This window comes from Clytia hemisphaerica, unplaced genomic scaffold (genome assembly GCF_902728285.1).
Source record: "Clytia hemisphaerica strain Z4C2 unplaced genomic scaffold, Clytia hemisphaerica genome assembly, whole genome shotgun sequence".
NCBI lineage: Eukaryota > Metazoa > Cnidaria > Hydrozoa > Leptothecata > Clytiidae > Clytia > Clytia hemisphaerica.
In genome coordinates this window covers 472992-492297 of record NW_027103650.1, presented here as the reverse complement: position 1 = coordinate 492297, position 19306 = coordinate 472992, and the positions used below count along the sequence as shown (strand labels likewise).

At 35.3% G+C, this 19306-nt stretch overlaps 2 protein-coding genes across 2 annotated transcripts; one reads left to right on the top strand and one right to left on the bottom strand.

Moving 5' to 3' along the window:
- Positions 1-10458: 10458 nt before the first annotated feature.
- LOC136803105 (tetraspanin-9-like) lies at positions 10459-11698 on the top strand. Its single transcript, XM_067059856.1, has one exon. The coding sequence runs from the start codon at positions 10480-10482 to the stop codon at positions 11410-11412; it is 933 nt and encodes a 310-aa protein (XP_066915957.1). The 5' UTR covers positions 10459-10479; the 3' UTR covers positions 11413-11698.
- Positions 11699-11758: 60 nt separating this feature from the next.
- Positions 11759-16918, bottom strand: LOC136803125 (uncharacterized). Its single transcript, XM_067059876.1, has 5 exons — positions 16723-16918; positions 16123-16150; positions 14505-14648; positions 13261-13503; positions 11759-12706 (listed from the first exon to the last, which is right to left on the bottom strand). Exons 1-5 carry the CDS (start codon positions 16786-16788, stop codon positions 12639-12641), a joined length of 549 nt encoding a protein of 182 aa, XP_066915977.1. The 5' UTR covers positions 16789-16918; the 3' UTR covers positions 11759-12638.
- Positions 16919-19306: the final 2388 nt, after the last annotated feature.

The following is a 19306-nucleotide window of genomic DNA, read 5'->3' as shown; positions in this document are numbered from 1 at the left end:
TAAACGGGATAACGCAACGGGTAATAAACGGTGAAAAATCGGTCAATAGTCATCAAAATCATTATCCCGATAAACCATGTGAAACTTCCGATATCCATTAAACGGTTTAAAAGGTCTGGAGTTTTTCCGAGTGTAACTCGTAAAACGAACTCGACTAACGAGTTTTCAATTGAGATAAACATTTCACAAATACTTAAATGCATTAGATAGATTCGTTGTACGTCATTGAACAGTGGGTGTGGTCTGACTCTGTTCAAGATATATAACCCAAAACCATGGAGGGCGCCAGATAAAAGGAAAATGACCATTTTAGCCCATGCGATAGAAGTAATGTCTTGCAACATGTTTGTGTCTGATAAACTCAAACTTTTTTTTTGTTTTCTTTATAATTTCGACGTTGTAAGGTAAAGCTTGATGTGTCCATTCACCATATGAGTGTGTTCTGTGTGTGTGTGTGTGTCTTTCTTTTCTTTCCTTTCTCAGTAATTTCTTTTTCTTCAGCGCTTTTGAGAAAAAAATTCTAAATGAAAGACAGGTGAAAACTATGCTCTCTGACTTTGATACATTTTCTTTTATCTTCGTTGATTGGTTACTTAGATAAAAGTTTTTGGAATATTTCTGTTCATTGATATTTTTTACCGATAAAAAATGCTTGCGAAACCATACATAGATACTTATATTGTGAACTTATATGATGAAGATCGGGTTTTTCTGAAGTTAAAATTCTCTTAGAAAACAAAGTCATACCGAAACCGTAAAACAACGTAAATAAGTGTGAAAAACTTTAATTACAACAACTTTTTTTTTTGCTTCAAAAGAAATGATTTCATATCCCTCTGAAAATGTGTAATGGGACCTTAACAATGAAATTGGTTAAATACACCAATCGTCGATTCCGTTTGTTTTGATTTCACCGATGTTCTGAGAAAGTTAATTTGTGCGTAGGATATTTTTGCTAGGAAATTAACCCTTTAACTACCAATGACGAGTATACTAGACATGGGCTATATAGGAGGGCGAAGCCCTCCTGTAATGCCCAGTTTGAGTAGGAAATCCTCATTTTTGGTCTAACTCGTAGAAATTGGATTGGGTTTTATGGTCAAGCAAAAAAAAATCAAAAGTGAGTCTTTCCAGCGAGATTTTAAGCCAAAAAGTCAAAAAAATGCAAAAATTTGACAAAAGTATCCACTTTTTTTAAGATTTTGATCGTTTTATGACCATTTTTGGTCAACGAGTGATCCAAGAACCTCCAAAATTGGCCCTGCTTTACTTGATTCTGTCCTCTAGCGAATTGATTTGAAGGTTTACTACTAGGCACCTTTCTATCATTCAGGCAGGTCCGCACAGCCACGCATGACCGTGGTACTTAAAGGGTTAATAAACGACCGATGAAGCTCTTTTTTTGAAATTCTCTAATATCACAAACACATACATTTAAGGACTTTAAGATATTTCCTCAAAGATGATTTGCTCCAGCAGCAAATATTTGAACCTAGTTTAACTATCTAACTTTCATATTGGAGTATATACACGTTTTCTTTTTTATAAGAACAAACTATATAAGAACATAAGGCTTTGATTGCCAAGAACAAGTTAAGAACATTTTAAGGCTTTGACGACTCTGAAGCATCCGATTTCTTAGCAAAATGGACAAAAAGCTAAGAAAATGGTGAAAATAAGATTTAAAATGAAAATAAAATTTTTTAACCTACCTCGGAGGTCCTTTAAATGAACCTTCGTTCGTTTGTTCGTTACCAGCTTTTCTCGATAGATTGGCTTATTAGTTTTTTCATCAAATTTTGCACACTGATGCAAAATAGCAATACGACACTGGTGATTATTGTCTTTGTTTTATCAAAAGATAATGAATATGTCATAAAAGTCTGCACTCCCTCATAAATTTTGCAGGGTATCTCGCTTCGCCTATGCAGCTTGATAGGCTTAAAACTCAAAAAGTTAAGAACATCCAAAGGCCTCAAAAATTTTGGATGTTCTTATTCAAAACTTGTATTTAACTATATATCAACTAAACTCCCAAAAACAATCAAAAACCTTTCGCTTTAGAAGATTAGAACTTCTTTATAAATATTACAAATTGTGGTTTAGACCAAACAGATACACAAGGTAGTAATTTGTATTTAGTACATAGTCAATATTATGATTGATAACAGTATATGGTCATTGCCCTGTAAATAGAAATATAAAGTAAAGTCTAATCGATTCAAATCTTTACTACAGCCTAGCTTTTTTTTTTTTTTTTTTGTATTTGGCCATTCCATTTCATATCCATACAGGGGGTGGACGAACATTTCCAGGGGGTAATCGGAGAAAAGCTTCCAGGGAGTCTAAACGAGTATTTTTCCATCTTTCCAGGAGGTAAAAGTTTTTTCAAATTTCCAGGGGTAAAAGACTCATTTTAGTTCGTCCACCCTTACTTTTAAGGTATGAAACTTGACTTGTTTTGCAAATTTTACCATTTCCAGGGGGTATCCACGCAATTGTAAGAATCTTTTTTTTGCCTTAAAAAGGTTCATCCACCCCCATGTATGGAAATTTAATGAAACAGTCCATTTTAGGCGCTTGTTTGTTCCTAATAATTCTGAAAGGGTTCAATGGGGCTTAACAAATTTTGCAATCTGAGGCTGAATTGTTCTTAATTTGTTCTAAGGTTTCCCCATTTTTATGTATAATTTTTCTTATAAAACAATACATAATATACACCTTTTTTTCCAAGAACTTTCAAAATTTTTGATTCCTTTGGATGCTCTTAACTTTCTCAGCCTTAAGCCTAAAAATGCGCTTAAAATGTTCTTTATTTTAGAAGTTTGAGTATTTTTGTGTAGTACACGCTTTTTTTTTTATAAGAATTTGTAAAGATGTCCATGGACAATTATGAACCCGCCTTTTGTTTTGCAAAACCATTTTTTTTTTCGCTTTTAGAAATTCAACTTCGCAATTGTCGAGGACTTCGGAATTTCGCGTTAACTATATAAATTTCTCGCATTTAAAATATGTGCAATTTTTTCCGCATTTAAAAGTGGACTTTTTTTTCGCATTAAAAATGTCGCTTAAAATGTTTTCGCATTTAAAGGCAATTTTTCGCATTTAAAATGTAGAGTTTTTCACATTCAAAAAGTGGACTTTTTTCGCATTCAAAAAGTGGCCTTTTTTCGCATTAAAATATGCATTTTTTCGCATTTAAAATGTAGATTTTTTCGCATTTAAAATGTGCAACATTTCGCATTCAAAAAGTGGACTTTTTTTGTATTTAAAATGTGCAATTTTTCGCATTTAAATTGTAGACTTTTCGCATTTAAAATGTGGCAACTTTTCGCATTCAAAAGTGGATAAAATGTCTCGAAAGGGTTCACTATGGAACGCTGTAGCTGCTTAACCAAAACGTTTTGGTTTTTGCAATCTAAGAGGTACAGCGTTTTTAGGGAATTGCCTTATACCGTATACTATCTATATATGAGATAAAAATTTACCCAAAGAAGGGTAAAGGGGGACCTACTTCTTGAAGAAGGCTGCATTTGAGCTATGGGGCCTATCCATGCATACTGGAGACCATTCAGGCAACTCTAACACTTCAGGTGATCCTGATAGGAGGGAAATCGCCGAAAATAGGGGGAATGAAAGGGGACCAAAAGGAAAGGTAGGCAAAAAAATGTGATAAGTCAAAAGACCCTGACCTACAAGACACTAACAAAATACTAAAATATAAGTTTCGTTTTATTACAATGTATTATATATTTTATGTTTAAACTGAAAATAGACAGCCTCGATTACCGACAAGCCAGAAAAGGGGCTAAAGGAACTTGAGCAAAGGACTGCAAGGAGTAAATCCTCAAGGAAAGAATGTGACCAAAGGGAAGGAGGAGACAAAGGAACTAAAGCGAAAGAAGGGAGTAGATCGGGATGGAGTAGGGGAAATTCAACCTCAACACGTTCTCCTCCAACTTAGCCCTAAATAAAATCCTATGCCAATTACCATCAAGTCCACACTCCAACCTCAACTTCTGCGACAATAGATCAATGTTTCTTTTGACATGGTTTTTGTCTAATAAAACATGAAAATGTCCAGGTTCAAACGTTCACTGTGATGTTTGCTGATAGGTGAAACTATGGGATATGTTGTCCCCAGACGAAACGTATGGTGCATGTATGAAGCTATTGAGGATTCTTTGGTCGCCTGGTGAAGAAGAATGTACGTTTTGTTGATTTGAGTGGTAAACATCTTGAGGTGAAGATAGTGCTCAGAGGTTCCTCGATTTTTTGGGACAACCAAAGCACCTTTAAAGCAGATGGGCTTGCGTGTTCAATAAGACTGTATCTGACTTATTCAGATCAGCAAGTTCGAGACCATATAGTAACTTGGGAATAACGATGGATGTAAATATGGTCACGATCTGGTTTGGATGACATTTTCGGGTCCAGCACTGATGAGGGAGGTAGTCACTGGACCACATGCATGCTATGCGATCCAACATATGTCTTTTGAGAGATATAAAGTTTTATCAATCTCCCATTGAAAACCAAGGTGCTTTTAGGGTTCCTGCTTCTGAAACGACAGTGTTGTTGAATCGAATGACGGGATTACTGATAGGTGGTTTGCCGGATATTGCGAACTGGGTTTTGATCTGATTGTATTTGAGGCAGTTATTAACACCGTGATCAATACAATGATCAATCATCTTCTGAAGGTGAGAGAGAGTAGGACTCATTAGAATAATGTCGTCGGCATATGCGATAATTCCCGTGTGGAGATTGCTCGGCAAGAAGGTTCCCAATCTGAGAGATTTCACATGGGAAGGAGATCTTCAATGTAAATGCTGTACAGAAAAGGAGATAAAATACTTCCTTGGCGGACGCCTGGGTCATACATTTTCTTTTGAGTAATTCGCGGCGTAGTGGACTATAGCAGAACCATTCAAATAGAGTTTTTATCAACATGGCTAGGACCTGGTTTGGAATGTTCCTTTTTTGCAGTTGGAGAAAAGGGTGTACCAATTACACGAATCAAACGCCTTTTCCGCGTCCAGGCTGCATACATATTACAGAACTGCCTCGACTGTTGTAATATTTCAAGGTGTCTGAGATCAATAGTTCTGCATGAAGGGTTGATGAACCAGCCACAAAACCAAATTGAGAGTCCGTGTGGTTTAGAGATGTCTGAGCATTTGATCAGAATAACAAGTTCTATAACTTTTAGTCATATAGGAATAAGGCTAATACCCGATAGTTTGTTAGGGTCACTTAACGACTTCTTGTAGGATTTAACCAGCGGAATCAGGATTGAAGTACCTAGTTGGCTCGGTAAATGTGGCGATGAAAACAGTTTGTTTTAATTAGGTCCCGTCAGGTATGATTTGAAGGTCGGGCTTTTCGCACAAGAGAAAATGTTCGGCTTTGAGCTGAAAAGGATCCCTAGACTTTCCGAATTTTCAATCGACTGCTGAGAGCGTTTGCTACATTAGATTCAGTTTACGTAAAAATCATCTGAAGGATCGTGGTGGTTAATCTGTTGTAGAATTTTCGTTGAGTTTTTAGATTGGTTTCTGCATTGTCAGTATTTGGAACGCGTGGGGTGTTTAACAAGTTATTAAAATGAGAGAGGAATTCAGCTGTAATATCTGATTTTGTTGGATTTACCGTTTATTGTATAAAGTTTTTGGTCAGTATTTCTCAGGGATCTAAGCTTTTTCCAGTAGGTTTCCGGTGTAACGTCCTTCAATTTATCAATGTTGATGTAGTGTCTGGCGGTATCATTGCTTTTGGCACGTTTTACGTGATAACGAAAGGATTTGCGTGCAAATCTATATCGACAATATGAGGTGTTAGTAGGGGATTTTGGGAAACCATTATGTTTCCAGATATTGAACATTGAGCGTAGGATTTTGTGAACTTTCCGGATATCGTCGTTCCACCAAGGTTTGGATTGAAAAATATATGCGGTTTCTTGGAAAGACTTGCAGGCTTCACTTGCACACGAACGGAGGGTGGAGTGGAATTGGTCTAACGAATCATCAGAACTAAAGTCAAGTTTGCCGAAGGCTGTGGTGACGCAAGAGCGGTAGAGATCAACAAATTTGTCATTTTTCCAAAGGTGGTTAGGAACAAAGTCAGAATTAAGGGTAGTATTGAAATAGTCACCATCATCATTTGTTGTTGGTGTGAACGGTGTGTGAAATATAGCTGATACCGGAAGGTGGTCGCTGGTGTTAACAGGGTCAGGATCATGCACCGATACTTTGATGACAGTTTCTATAGTTGATGCAGGAACCAAGATATGATCTATATACGACGAGTTTGCTAGGGAGAAGTGTTGATATGTGTATTTTGGGGCCATCACCATTAGTAATGTCGATTGGTAACAGTTCGTTTTCATTGATAAAGTCTGAGAGATATTTGGATAGAATGTTGGGTTTGCCAGATCGAATCGAGTTAGGGGTCGCAGGGCAGCTTTGGAAGTCGCCTAACAGGATAGGGTTTGTAAATTGATTGATTATATCTGTTAAGGAGGCTAGTGTTGAGAACGGTAAGTCTGTAGGTCTGCTTTAGCACTGATGCATTGCAAGTATAGACTCATGATAAGAATGTTACGATTTGAAAGTGAAGTCTGAACAGCTGAAATGTAATCTTCCTTGAAAATAATTGTAGGGTTCTTGAATTTGCTTTTTCTCAGCAGGAGAGCAGTTCCACCAGAAGGGCGGTCATGTTCTTGTTGTGCGGCTGGGTGGAAGATAATTGTAAAGTGTCCTTTAAAATGATGTAGTAAATGATATTCACTTTGGGTGAGCCATAGCTCTGATAATGATAAGCAGTCATATGATTTAGAAAGGTTGTTAACATATATACAATTTCCTTTATAGCCATAACAATTAAGAGAAATAAAACAGTGTTAGCACTAAACATGGTTATAATTGGTGAAATGTTTGTTCCTGGGGCTAGCATGTTGGAAGGATAAGTCGTAACGGTTGTCAGGGATCAGCGGGCGAAGGGATTTGTCTTCGTGGTAGTAGGGTTTGTCGGTTGGGAACTGGTCGTGATGGCGATAATGGTTGTCATGGGGGACGTTCAAGGAATATCTTCGAGGTTTGGGGTGACGAAAGGGTTTCACAATCAGTCCTTGTGTCCATATTGATGGATCGAAAGCTTTTCATTTTTCGGATGCATTAACTGATCGATTCTAAACGACTGGTTGTACCTGTTACTACGATAATGAGAGATGTCACAAACTTCCAAACCAATGTCTTTTTCAATAAAATTTTTTGTTGATTGAGGAGTCATTTTAAGGTTAAATCCACCTACAAAGAGAGTAAACGGTTTGGGTGATCCAGTGATGTTGGGTTTTGAAGTTTTCTTATCACCAAAGATTGGATCCTTATGGTTGTTATGTTATCCTGTTGAAGCACGTTTGCGATTCTCGGTGTTAGGTTCTTGGTGGTTAGTAACAGAACCAGCGGACTCATATGTTGGGGACGTTTCAATGATCGAGGAGTCGATAGGAATATCCATGAGACAGGAAAGCTCGTGCTGACGTTGTTGTTGATGGTAAACTGTTTGTGGAGGGATATTTGGAGAATTGGATTGATCAGGATTGGACTTGCTGGGCGAATGCGGTTGTAAGGAAGCTTGTGCTTGAGGTGTTGGATTCGGTTTAATTAGTCTGCGAACGGTCGACTCTAGAGAGGTAATACGTTTTTTTAGATCAGAATTTTCAGTTAACAGTTTTTCATTAGACTTTAGTACCTCGTCTAGCTTTTGGATGATCAGACTACTGCTGCTGTCTAGAATTGGTTGATGAGAGGTGGTCTTTATTACACCAGGTGCGGGTTTGAAGACATCCTTTGCCATACTGTTAACAATGATTTTTTCAAAAATAGATAGGCCCAAATTGTAAATATCAGTTGCTGCGTACTTGAGGTTGCCTCTTTTCTTAAGTTGGGATGAGAATGGATGATCATTTGACAACTCGAATCCATTCTCTTGCAGGGTTTGACCATTGGAATTCGTCAATAAATATCTCGTATAATCTCTCCCTGAACAGGGCAAGTTTCTGTTTTGCTTAATGTTAGTAAACTGTCAACAATATCGTTTTTTGAGAGGTGTAAATAGTGCTCAAATTAGCCATAAAACAAGTCGAAGGCTCCACAGAGTCATCTGCAAAATTGGAGGAGAGATCACACAGGAAACTTGGTCTGTTTATTGAGTTCATTTTTGATGTTGATGATTTTCTTGGGTTTCCTTGATTAGCTTCATTGTTTTAGATTCTGATCCGCCATCTTGACTTGATCCGCCATCTCTTGTTTATCTTGTTTGTTATTTATTCACTAATTCTTATTCACTATTCTTAATGGAGTGAATTATCTTATGTGATAAATATTCGATTAGATATAAATTATTCCATAAACTCTTCGATGCGATAAATTATTCGATTATGCGATAATTCATTCGATAAACTCTTTCGATCGATAAATTATTTAATTTCACCACGCTGATCGTTAAGTTTACAGACCCGAATTTATTGAAAATGAAAAATACGACTGGAACTAAACCTTGTATGAACAATTTAACTAATTAATTCAGCTATTGCTTCCAGTCTTAAACTCCTCCAAATCATAATATATAAATATGTTGATTGATTAGATTAATTATATTATTACATATAATAACGTATATAGGATAATATAATAACATAATAGCAAATTAAAATTCGCCCTCCAAGTTTTAAATGCAAGGAATTGAAAAAATGCGAAAAAAGTACACTTTTTAAAATCAAAAAGTTTTACCTTTTAATGCGAAAAAAGTCAACTTTTTAGATGCGAAAAATTGCACATTTTAAATGCGAAAAAAATCCACTTTTTAGGGACAAGCTGGAGTTTTACAAGCTCTTATTTGATTTGGTTGGTCGTTAAGATGTAATAAAAGAATCTTATTACTTTTCTAAGAACGCGTCATCTCTATCACTTCAATGACCAATTAGTAAGTATCTTGTAAAACTCCAGCTCATCCCAAATGCGAAAAAAGACATTTTGAATGCAAAAAGCCACCATTTTTAATGCGAAAAAGGCCCTTTTTAAATGCGAAAATTGCACTTTAAATGCGGCACATTTTAAATGCGAAAAATTGCAAATATTTTAAATGCGACAAAAGTCCACTTTTAAATACGAAAAGTTGCAAATTTCAAGTGCAAAAAATTGCATATTTTAAATGCGAGAAAGTTGTTTATTTCACAGCAAAATTCATGTTCCGACATTTGCGAAAGCTGAATTCTAAAAAAAGCGAAAGAAAATGGTTTTGCAACAAAAGGCGCGTCATAGAAAATGGCCAAAAAATTAAGAATAATGTTAAGAATATCACCATCATAGAATTTAACTACTCAAGCTAAGAATGCCATTTTTAGAGCATTTTCAATTATAAATTGTCAATTACCCCAAGTAAGGCTCACTCCTTACACAAAAAGGCCATTTTTTGCTTGAGAGGTATGTACTAAATGTTAAATCTAGTCTGAATTAGGAACCTAACCTAAGAATGCTGTAAGAATATTTCAGGATGATGTCAACCAAAATGTTAAGAATATGATGAAATGGATTTACATCGAAGTCATGACATGTTCTTATATAAAACAACGCTGATACTAAACAAAAGAACAAAACAATAATAAACAAACGTTTGGTTTTGCAAACAAAACAATGAAATGTTAGTTACACAGAATGTGAGCTTAAAGTTGATCGTTTGACCATTTCAATAGGTTTTGTTGCATGCGTCTATCCTCAAAATTAAATCGTTACTGTCTATATTATGGATGGCATTAATTAATACACCTTTTCGACTGTAGTCGTGCGGTCAGGCGCGTGCCACTCAATTATTTAATAACCCCCCCTAAACTCGATCCAATCCTTTTTTGACACCTTTTTCTATTGTCTATAAGGCCGAAAAAAGGACTGGATTTAGTGGGATAAAGCGGACAAAAAAATGCCCGCGCAGCAGTTGGCAGCTACGGTCGAAAAGGTGTATACTGGAGGTTGTGTTTGTAGAAAAGATTGGTAATACCAATATTCAAAAATGGACTAAAATTTGTCTCAAAAGTTTGTGGATGAAGATCTTTTTTACAGGTTTAAAAATCAAAACAATAAGATTTTTTAAAATACTTGAACCTTGCTGATTCAAATCTGTGTTCAGAGTTTTCGTATCTTTATTGGATAAATAATTACAGCCGTTTAAAGTAGGCTAAAACGGCTAAAAATGATCAAAGATGGCATGAAATGACCTAAAGCAGTTCAGCTTTTTTCCCGGACAGGGCCCGGAGACTCTTTATGTATGTATTAAACGTTGCAACTGGATTATATTTTGTTTTAGTAGCGATCTCAGGGGTGTCGGAAAATTGAGCATTTTGTTGACCTTGAGAATAATTCTAGTTGAAAATTAATTGTTTATCAACGTATTTTCAAGTATTAAAAACAACTAACGAAAGATATGGGATTCCAAGAATTCTCACGATTTACGAATGATTTTGATTACAACGGTGACCGAGATGATAGACGTCAGAATCATTCACAAGAGAAACAAACCTACCTACAGAATATGGTGATGAACGTTGGTGAATGTGGCTTCAAATGCATCAGAACTACATTCTTCGTTTACAATCTCTTATTGTGGATGGTCGGCTTTCTAGTCTTGTTCTTAGCCGCTGTTCTACATACCACACGAAACGAGGCTAGTAATGATTTTACAAAAATCTCTGGACTTCAAGGCTATTTAAATGGACCCATCATTTTGTTAGTTGTCGGTTCCGTGACTTTGTTACTTTCTTTTATGGCTTGTTTTGGATCGAGGCGCAATAATTTGGTGCTTCTTATATTATACCTGGTTGTTTTGATCATTATCACTGCAACCGAGTTAGGACTTATAATCCTGGTTTATTCTTTTCGAGTTCCTATTGAGAAAAGTCTGAAAATGGATTTTCAAAAAACATTGAATCAATATGGCATACCTAGTAATGAAAGGATCACAACAGCGATCGATGCACTACAACGTGAATTCCATTGTTGTGGTAACGATGGATACGGGGATTGGGTTGAGACAACATGGTGGAATCAATATGACGGTAATTACAGTGTACCGACATCTTGCTGTGTCATTCCACGCATGAAAAATTGTAACAAAAATGTTGATAAGAAATTAGAGACCATTTTTACTGAAGGTTGTTATGAAGATGTCAAGAAATACCTTTTTGAGAATATACACATCATTGGTGGTTTTGCTGTTTGGATTGTGGTCTTGGAAGTGGTTGGTATACTATTGGCTGTTGCGCTGGTCATCAAGATACGACAAAACAACAGGATGCAACAAACTACTTTAAATGGTGATTCGTCATATCATAACTTGACTGGTGATATCGGCTATTGATTGTCATTGCTCTGTAGTAACTTTGAAATATTGGTGACGATCTGTAGTCACTTCTCTTTCATTTCAATACCTATCTTTCGAAGTCCCTCTAAAGGTCGTAAAAATCATAATATCTTATGTCAGCCCCTCTAAGGGTTACAAAAAACAACCAAAAACTTTAAATTTTGAGAAAGAAGTCCCGGTAAGGGCCCCAAAATTAACAAAATTTCAGGTTTTTTCCTCGACTTTTAGGATTTTAGAACCTAAAAATTCCGATTTTCAAAAATGGGTTGATACCCCCGTCATTTTGCAAACCATCTTGCAACACCCTCAGGGTGTTAACAACACTAATTAATATTCTTTTTTGAAATAATATTAAAACGGTTCGTTAGTAAGTATAATTACAAAAAATCTTAACCAAAAATATTTATATCTATTGTATTATCTTTACTGAATAGACTATAAAATCATTCAATCATTAAATTTTTAATAAACAGCAACCTAGTTAGTTCTTCCTGTCTTTAATAACGGCATCTTTTTTTAAAAGACTTCAAAAATCGTGATTTCTTTGGTCAATTTTAATGGAGTTATTGTTTTGTATGCATAGACGAGCTATCGTTTAGCTCCTAGCAAGAAAGTTTGTTCAATAATATAAACGTTCGATTTTTCAACTTCTTTCAAATATCCAAGGACATTCATTTGACGACCGCCCGCAACATGGATATAATCACAGATGAATGTCGAAAACATGTTTATATGCCAGTTGTTTCAATGGGTAGATTTAGTGATGGGTTGTGTTGCCAGCAAGGACAAATTGAACCACATTGAGTAGTGCTACAATTTGGGTACCACTTTCAAAATACTCTGAAAAAAGATGGGGGATAGCTTGGTCCAAGACATTTAAAGTTCAATGGGTGGATGTGATGAGTTGTGTTGCCAGTACGTTGCTGATGAATGCCAGAATAAGGTTTCTATATACGACACCAGAGAAGGGTTTTATTTGACGCCATCATTGAGCATAGAAAATCAACAATATACGCCAGGGAACAAGGATGACAATATCGTTATTTTGAAAATGCCAAAATCTTTGTTCCTCCATGATTAGTTGCAGTAAATTCCATCTGATGTATATTAGATTCTTTAACTTTACATAGCTATGTGGGGTCAAATTGAGGACGTTTCAATCGTAATTTTCGGTGGCCCTTCGTGAAAATATTTACTATGACCGTTTCTAGTAGTTGATGACGTTATCTTTTGATGTTGTGTTCCGTTGTCACTGTTGAAATGTCGGGCGGACTTACGAACTTCGAAAATTCTGATAAAAATAATTTAAAATATCAAAATTACTGACCATCTACTTTTTTTAGGTGCTTGTTTTCTTTTTTTTTTGATACAATTCATTTTAAATAAAAAGATTAGGACGATTTTTATTTAATTTCTTTTAATTCAATTTATGTATTAAGGTTTTTGTTCTTTTTGGGGTCAAATTTCTCAAAGGTTCTCAAAATTGCAAAATTTCTTTTTTGAATATCGGGATTGGGGTCTTACAGAAAATGTTCATACATGGGGTTGAGAGGTTTGTCCCAATTTTAGTAAAGAATCAAAAAATTTGCGTTGCCCGGGAAGTAAACTGGATGCCTGTTCGGGGAGTTAGACCTTCTGTCTGTGGGGGTAAAATTCCAATTCCGGGTGGTAAATTCCCAAAAAATCTTACATCCTCCACTCCCCCATATTCAAAATTTTTTTCTGGAAGAAGCCCATTTTGATGATTCTATGGAACAATTCCTTATTTTAGCCTTTGTTTCCCTGGTTTGGGGTCGTAATTCAGTGCGAAATGATTAAAAATATTCTCTATAAACATTTTTGTACCTTCGTAAGATATAACTCTATCAGATGACAACCCTAAACTAGCCAGTAAATCTTCAATCTCCGTTTGAGGTATTGGATCTAATGATTTGATCATGATTTCACGAATACATTTGCTACTGATATTTCCTTTCTCCATGTTATCAAATACACGAAATGCATCCAATGTACTTGCATGATCTTCGCTTGGTTTTGTCATCTTTTTCATTAGATTAATAAACTCCGGAAAGTCGATTGTTCCATTACCTAGACAAAGTAGAAATTTTGAAATGGAAGTACTAAATTATTTTTCAACAGAATGTTTTTATATGGTTCTTTCCTTCTTAAAGAGATAATCAGATGGTTTGAGATATTTGGCCTGCAGAAAGCGTATGTGGGCTTGATTTAAACCGCCAAGTATATCTGTGTAACAATTTTCCAAAGTCGAGATATCACAATTTGAAATTAAAAAAATGGGTTCTCACACAGTTCTTACGTTGAAATTCTATTGTTTTCTTACTAAAAATAAAAACTTGTAATTTAGATATCTCGATTTTTGAAAATATTCAGGAAAAAATATTTTGAGGTTTTGCTCAGGACAATAGAAAGATTACACATGCTAAATTTCTCAAACCATCTGATTATCCCTTTAACCAATGTAACAATGGGCTTTTTCAGAAAAAACCGTATACACCCAGTTTCCATTGCCGTTCCAAGAGGGCGAGGTTTGAAATGTGGTGGAATATACAAAAATATGTCAAAAAAATAGAATTCGGTGGGGGTAACTTCAAAAATTCAGACTCCCATAGGGTTTTAAACCTAAAATTGCCTGGAATTCCAGGGGGCGACAGCATTTCTAGCCATAAAGGGTCGAACCCAACAGGGGTATACGATTTTTTTCTAGAAAAACCTAATAAAATAATGCATAAATGACCAGAAAAGTTACAATGGAATTTCTTGATCATAAAACCCATAAAACAAAAAGTGGAAACTTTTATGGGACTGGTGATTTATTTACCTATCAATTTTTGATGGTTGTTCAGAGTTCCTTGCAAAAAAATTTAGAACGCTTTTGATAAATAAGCAGCTTGAAAAAATAGAAAGATTTCGCAAATTTGAAGTTCTTTTGATTTCTTTTTCGCGGGAGTTTAATTTCGCGAATCAGCAATTGGTTATTTTTTCGAAAATAGCGAAAATAACATTAAAGTACTCGAGGATTGGTTCAAAATAGAATTTATAGTACACAAAAAAAGATATTGCAAATATACCATTAGCATCCACTTCGTTGATAATTTCTTGTATTTCCAGATCTGTAGGATTGCAACCCAAGGATCTCAGCAAGTTCTTTAATTCTCTTGTGGAAATCTTTCCATTGTTGTCTTTGTCCACTTCCAGGAAGGCTTCTTTATATTCTTGGAAAAAGAAGGAAGTACCGTATTCATGATATTCATGACGTAATGTTTTCTACGGAAAGAACTCTGTTTTAGCCTGTAGTGGCAAATTTTATACAACTTTTGTCTAGTTTAAATTTGCCACTACTGGCTAAAACCAGGGTATTTCTGTAGAAAACAATACGTCATGAATATCATGAATAAAAGGTTTTATTTTTGTATAAGTGTTCCCGTTTCATATCAGATACGTATTCCATATCAGGACATTGTCTCCCAATTGTTATATTGTGAAGAAAGAAACAAAAAATTGTTTTTCTTTTCCTCTTTCTGACCAATCTTGCTCCACATCCGTGTTAAAGGTTTTGTTTTTCAAATAGAGTGACATCATTTGCTTACTCATCAATTTTAATTCAAAAGCTTTTTCACATTGGATTGACACGGATGTGGAGCAAGATTGGTCAGAAAAATGAAAAGAAAAACATTTTTTGCTTATATCAGCATAATATAACAATAGGCGGACACTGTCCCAATATGAAATATGTGTCTGATATGAAACGGAAACACTTATGTAAAAACAAAATTTTAATTCAATGTGAAAAAGCTTGTAAATCATATTTGAAAATAAATTCCTTAGATTTGAACCTCGGCGACGGAACTTTAAGCATCGCTGCTTTAGATTCCTTCGGAGTCAATTTTCGATAAACATTTTGGATTCTAATCATTTTCAGAGGTATTTCTGTAGCCTGGATATCCAGGCTGTACACTTTTATTTTTGATGTTCTGGTTTACTGACTTGGTCTTACTTGCAATAAGGCAACGCATGTCTACGTTTTTGATTCAATTATTGCGTGAAGCTAAAAATTTACCGACCCTGGGTTTAAAAGCATCTATTAGATCAACTAGCAAAAGCATCAAAGTAAGAAAATGATTTATATTTTTGATATCCAGGCCAGTATTTTTGTGACTTTTTAATCTTTTTCTATGGAAGCGAAATTCACTGTAAAATATGGTCCATATACATGCTTTTTCTTTTATAAGCATAGCGTTTATAAGCATATACAGGCTCAGTTTTTCGTACCTAAACAATGGCTCTATTGTTTAAGAACAACATAATGCTAGGCTAGCCTGGTAAAGGGGTAACCTGGAAATCCTATTTATACTGATGGAGAAATGAATAGTATGGTCAGGGCTGGTAATTTAAAAGTTTTAACTTTCCCACCAAAAAACCGTCGATAAGAATCTGCCAATCAAAACACTTCTTTTTGCCGGTGGTCACACCCACTTTCGGAACAAAATTTAGTAAAAGATTCCAGCGAGGAAATTTTGTTTTTGAGTCTCAAAATGGACTAACAGCTCTGACCCGTCAAGTATACATCAGATTTGAATACAAAGACGGCTTCTCCTGTCTAGGTAAAGGGGTAGACACTTGCTTATTAAAAAAAACATGTAGTCAGTTTTTTAGCCGTCTCTGAAAAGTTAATTCAATAAAACATACCTTGAATTTGCTCATCATTCAACTTTTGCTAAAATGAAAAGGTATACGAAATTGAAGTTGAAGAAAAATTGTCCAAAAACCTAAAAACAAAAATAATTAATTCTCTTCCAACAACAAGAAAATTTGTAGTGGAGGGTTTAAAACACAAATGATACTTCTAATGGCCAAAACAGGAGTTGTTTGCTTGATTTTCCTTTCATTTTTTCATTTTTCGATTCTGATTCGATTGGTGCACAATCCAGAGATTTTTCAAGCATAACTTCAGAAGGTGTCTCTGAAATTAAAGCTTCGATAAAACTCCAGGCAGCCATTTTTTCGTTTTTGAAAAGAAACCGTCAGTGAACGTGGTGAACAAATGTCAGAGCTCTTCACATTTTTTTGCAAGAACAATTTTTATAGGAACATAAGGCTTCGATGGCTAAAATATTAAGAACGCGTTAATAAGAAGACTTTTAAGATTCAGCAGACTCTAACAAACGCCCAAATTCTTAGGAAAATAGACAAAAAACTCACGAAATGATGAAAATAAAAGCATTTTAAGAACATCCAAAGACTTTGGATATTCTTATAAGACAAACATGTTTTGTAACTTTGACTTACTATAGCTTGATGAATGATACCAGCCTCGGGATTTCTTTTCCGCCTGGTAGAACAACGTCGAATCATTTCGTCTCAAAAGTTCCACTTATACAAGTCTTTCCAACGGACTTCTTTTGTTAAGAACTACTTCTTCCACTATTCCAAATATTTCAATCAAATATGATGATTTTCGGGGGTTTATTTTTTAAATTTTACTGTCAAAATGAAAATGAAAATTTTTGAATGGAAGGTATTATATATAAAGCGTTATTTAAGAAAAATGTCAACCTTATCAACTTAATTATCTCATAAAAATGATAAAATTTAGTGAAGTTTGTCCAGAATATTATCAGGTACAGATTGCGTAGTTTCTGGCACAGTACGCTAAAGCTCTAAAGACCTGAGCGAAAATATGTTTCCCCAGGTGTTAGTTTTCAGTAAATTTCAGAGCCTCAGCGTGTCGTTTTAAGAAAAGTCAACATCTGTTACCAGGTTAGTACAGAGCCTCGGCGTGTCGCGTTAAGGAAGGAAACTCGACATCTGTTATCAGGTTAGTCCAGAACTCACCTTTTCCGCAATGTAGGAATACGTTTAAGTAGAGCGGAAAAAATGAGACATTTATTTCTACTCAATATTAATTCGCTTTGATATAATATGACTTGATACAGATAAAAGACTCCTTGCTTAATTTCTAAACCTCAAAATAAATGATAATGCCTTTATTTTATTCTCTACCGAGAATTTCGTATGAAAGTGAAAGTGAATTGATAAAAATTGCTTGAGATATAATCGGAGATACCCTTTTCTTCGTCTAAGTGCTTTTTAAACTTTATCAATCGCAACTTCAGATCTAATATCCGAACAGTTCCTGATTACCCCATGCACGCATGCATTTTAAAAGTCATGGGTTCGTAAGAGAATCTGCCCAGATTGATTGGACCACGTTTAAAGTTTTTTTCAACCAGATTTTGGATGAATACTTAGAGGCAGAGCATTGATTTATGAAAGAGTTTGAAATCTAGAGAACGAGGCTCAGCGATAGGTGAATAGTCGAAGAGGCCCCCCTCCAGTCAACTTTCAAATGGCACAATCACGCAAGAAAAATTTCTAAATCAAGTTAACACGAGTTAAAAATTTCCTTTCTATCACGATCACGTTGATCACGTTGGTTCCTCCGATCACGAAATCACAAACTTGAAATCTCAAATCACGAAATCACGACTTGAAAAACGCCAACGCACGTCATCACGAAAACCGCGGGGGGAGGGGGGGCTCGTCGAATGTACAAAGAAGTTTCGCTCCTTTCAATGTTTCTGTTCAGTTTCATAGATAGCCGAAGTAGGGCCGTGGACTCTTTTAAAACAATAATAAAAGACTTGTTTTGAGTTCTAGATTTCGGGGCTATTCACGTTAAATATCGACTTTATCTTCCATAGTCAATTGGCGTATCATGTCTCCCATTGCTTTGCCTGAGAGAATGTACAGTCGACTTTCTCAAATTTGAACAAGAATGGGAACAGGAAAAAGTGGAGAGAGAATCGAACTATAGTAAGTGTTTATATTGTTTTTGCCCTTACGGGAACTAAGAACTAGTTTGCATTATAGAAAGATTCGGATAATAGAAGTTCGAATTAGAGAGGGAGTCAATTGTACAAAAAGGACGATAGACATTTAATTCGAATGTTTCCTTATTAACTCCGAGATTAATGATAAACCCGAATAAATTTGTTATTTCTCCAACCTATAAACCCACTCCATAACTAAAATTTGTTACTCAACCAATTAGTGTCCCCTGGATCGCCCAAACACGTGTTTCACCGTTTATCTTAACCACGCCCATTAACGTTAATTAATGTTGGAACAAACTTTGTGTCGCCGTACGGACTCGAGTTACAGAGACTCAACTTCACAATAAACGCTATGAAACCTCTCATGATGCAAAGTTGCATGTTTTCGTGCTGTCATAACGGAAGCAATAAAAACTACCTTCATATCATCCAATAGGAAACTGCGCAGAGTTCTGATCTCTTTTTCATCCCCATATTTCCAACATATTGTAGCCGTTCGTAATGAAATCTCGTCTTTCTCTTTTAAAAAAGACCTCAATGCAGAAATAGGAAAATAGGAAAAAAAGGAATATTGTAACACAAAAACAGAAGGGGTCTTCGGGCCTTGTTAATTTTTAATGAATCGGAACAATATTTACAATCTTGGATATGTTACAATGTTTTTTTATTTATGTCAAAATGTTATTGACTTTCGACATTCTTCCTCTTTCATGTAGTGAAAATTTCCTTTTTTTCTCTCCTTGTCGCACACTATTATTCATTTTCAGTTTTTTGAATGCTGACGTTTTTACTTTCTCACCTCAAGATGTTTCAAATTTTTTTAGAAAAAGTATTAAAAACTAAGAACTCTCGGAGCTGTTTTTTTCCCTAGTCTCCTAAATGTTTAGACTAGGATTTTGTGCTAAGACACGTTTTTTTTATTAGGAACACGTTTATAAGGAACTAGGAATTGTCAAGGAACTGCTCAGGCTGAGAATAACAAAACAAGTCAAGTTACAGAGAGTTAAACTTGAATTGCACCTTTACAAAGCCTAAAC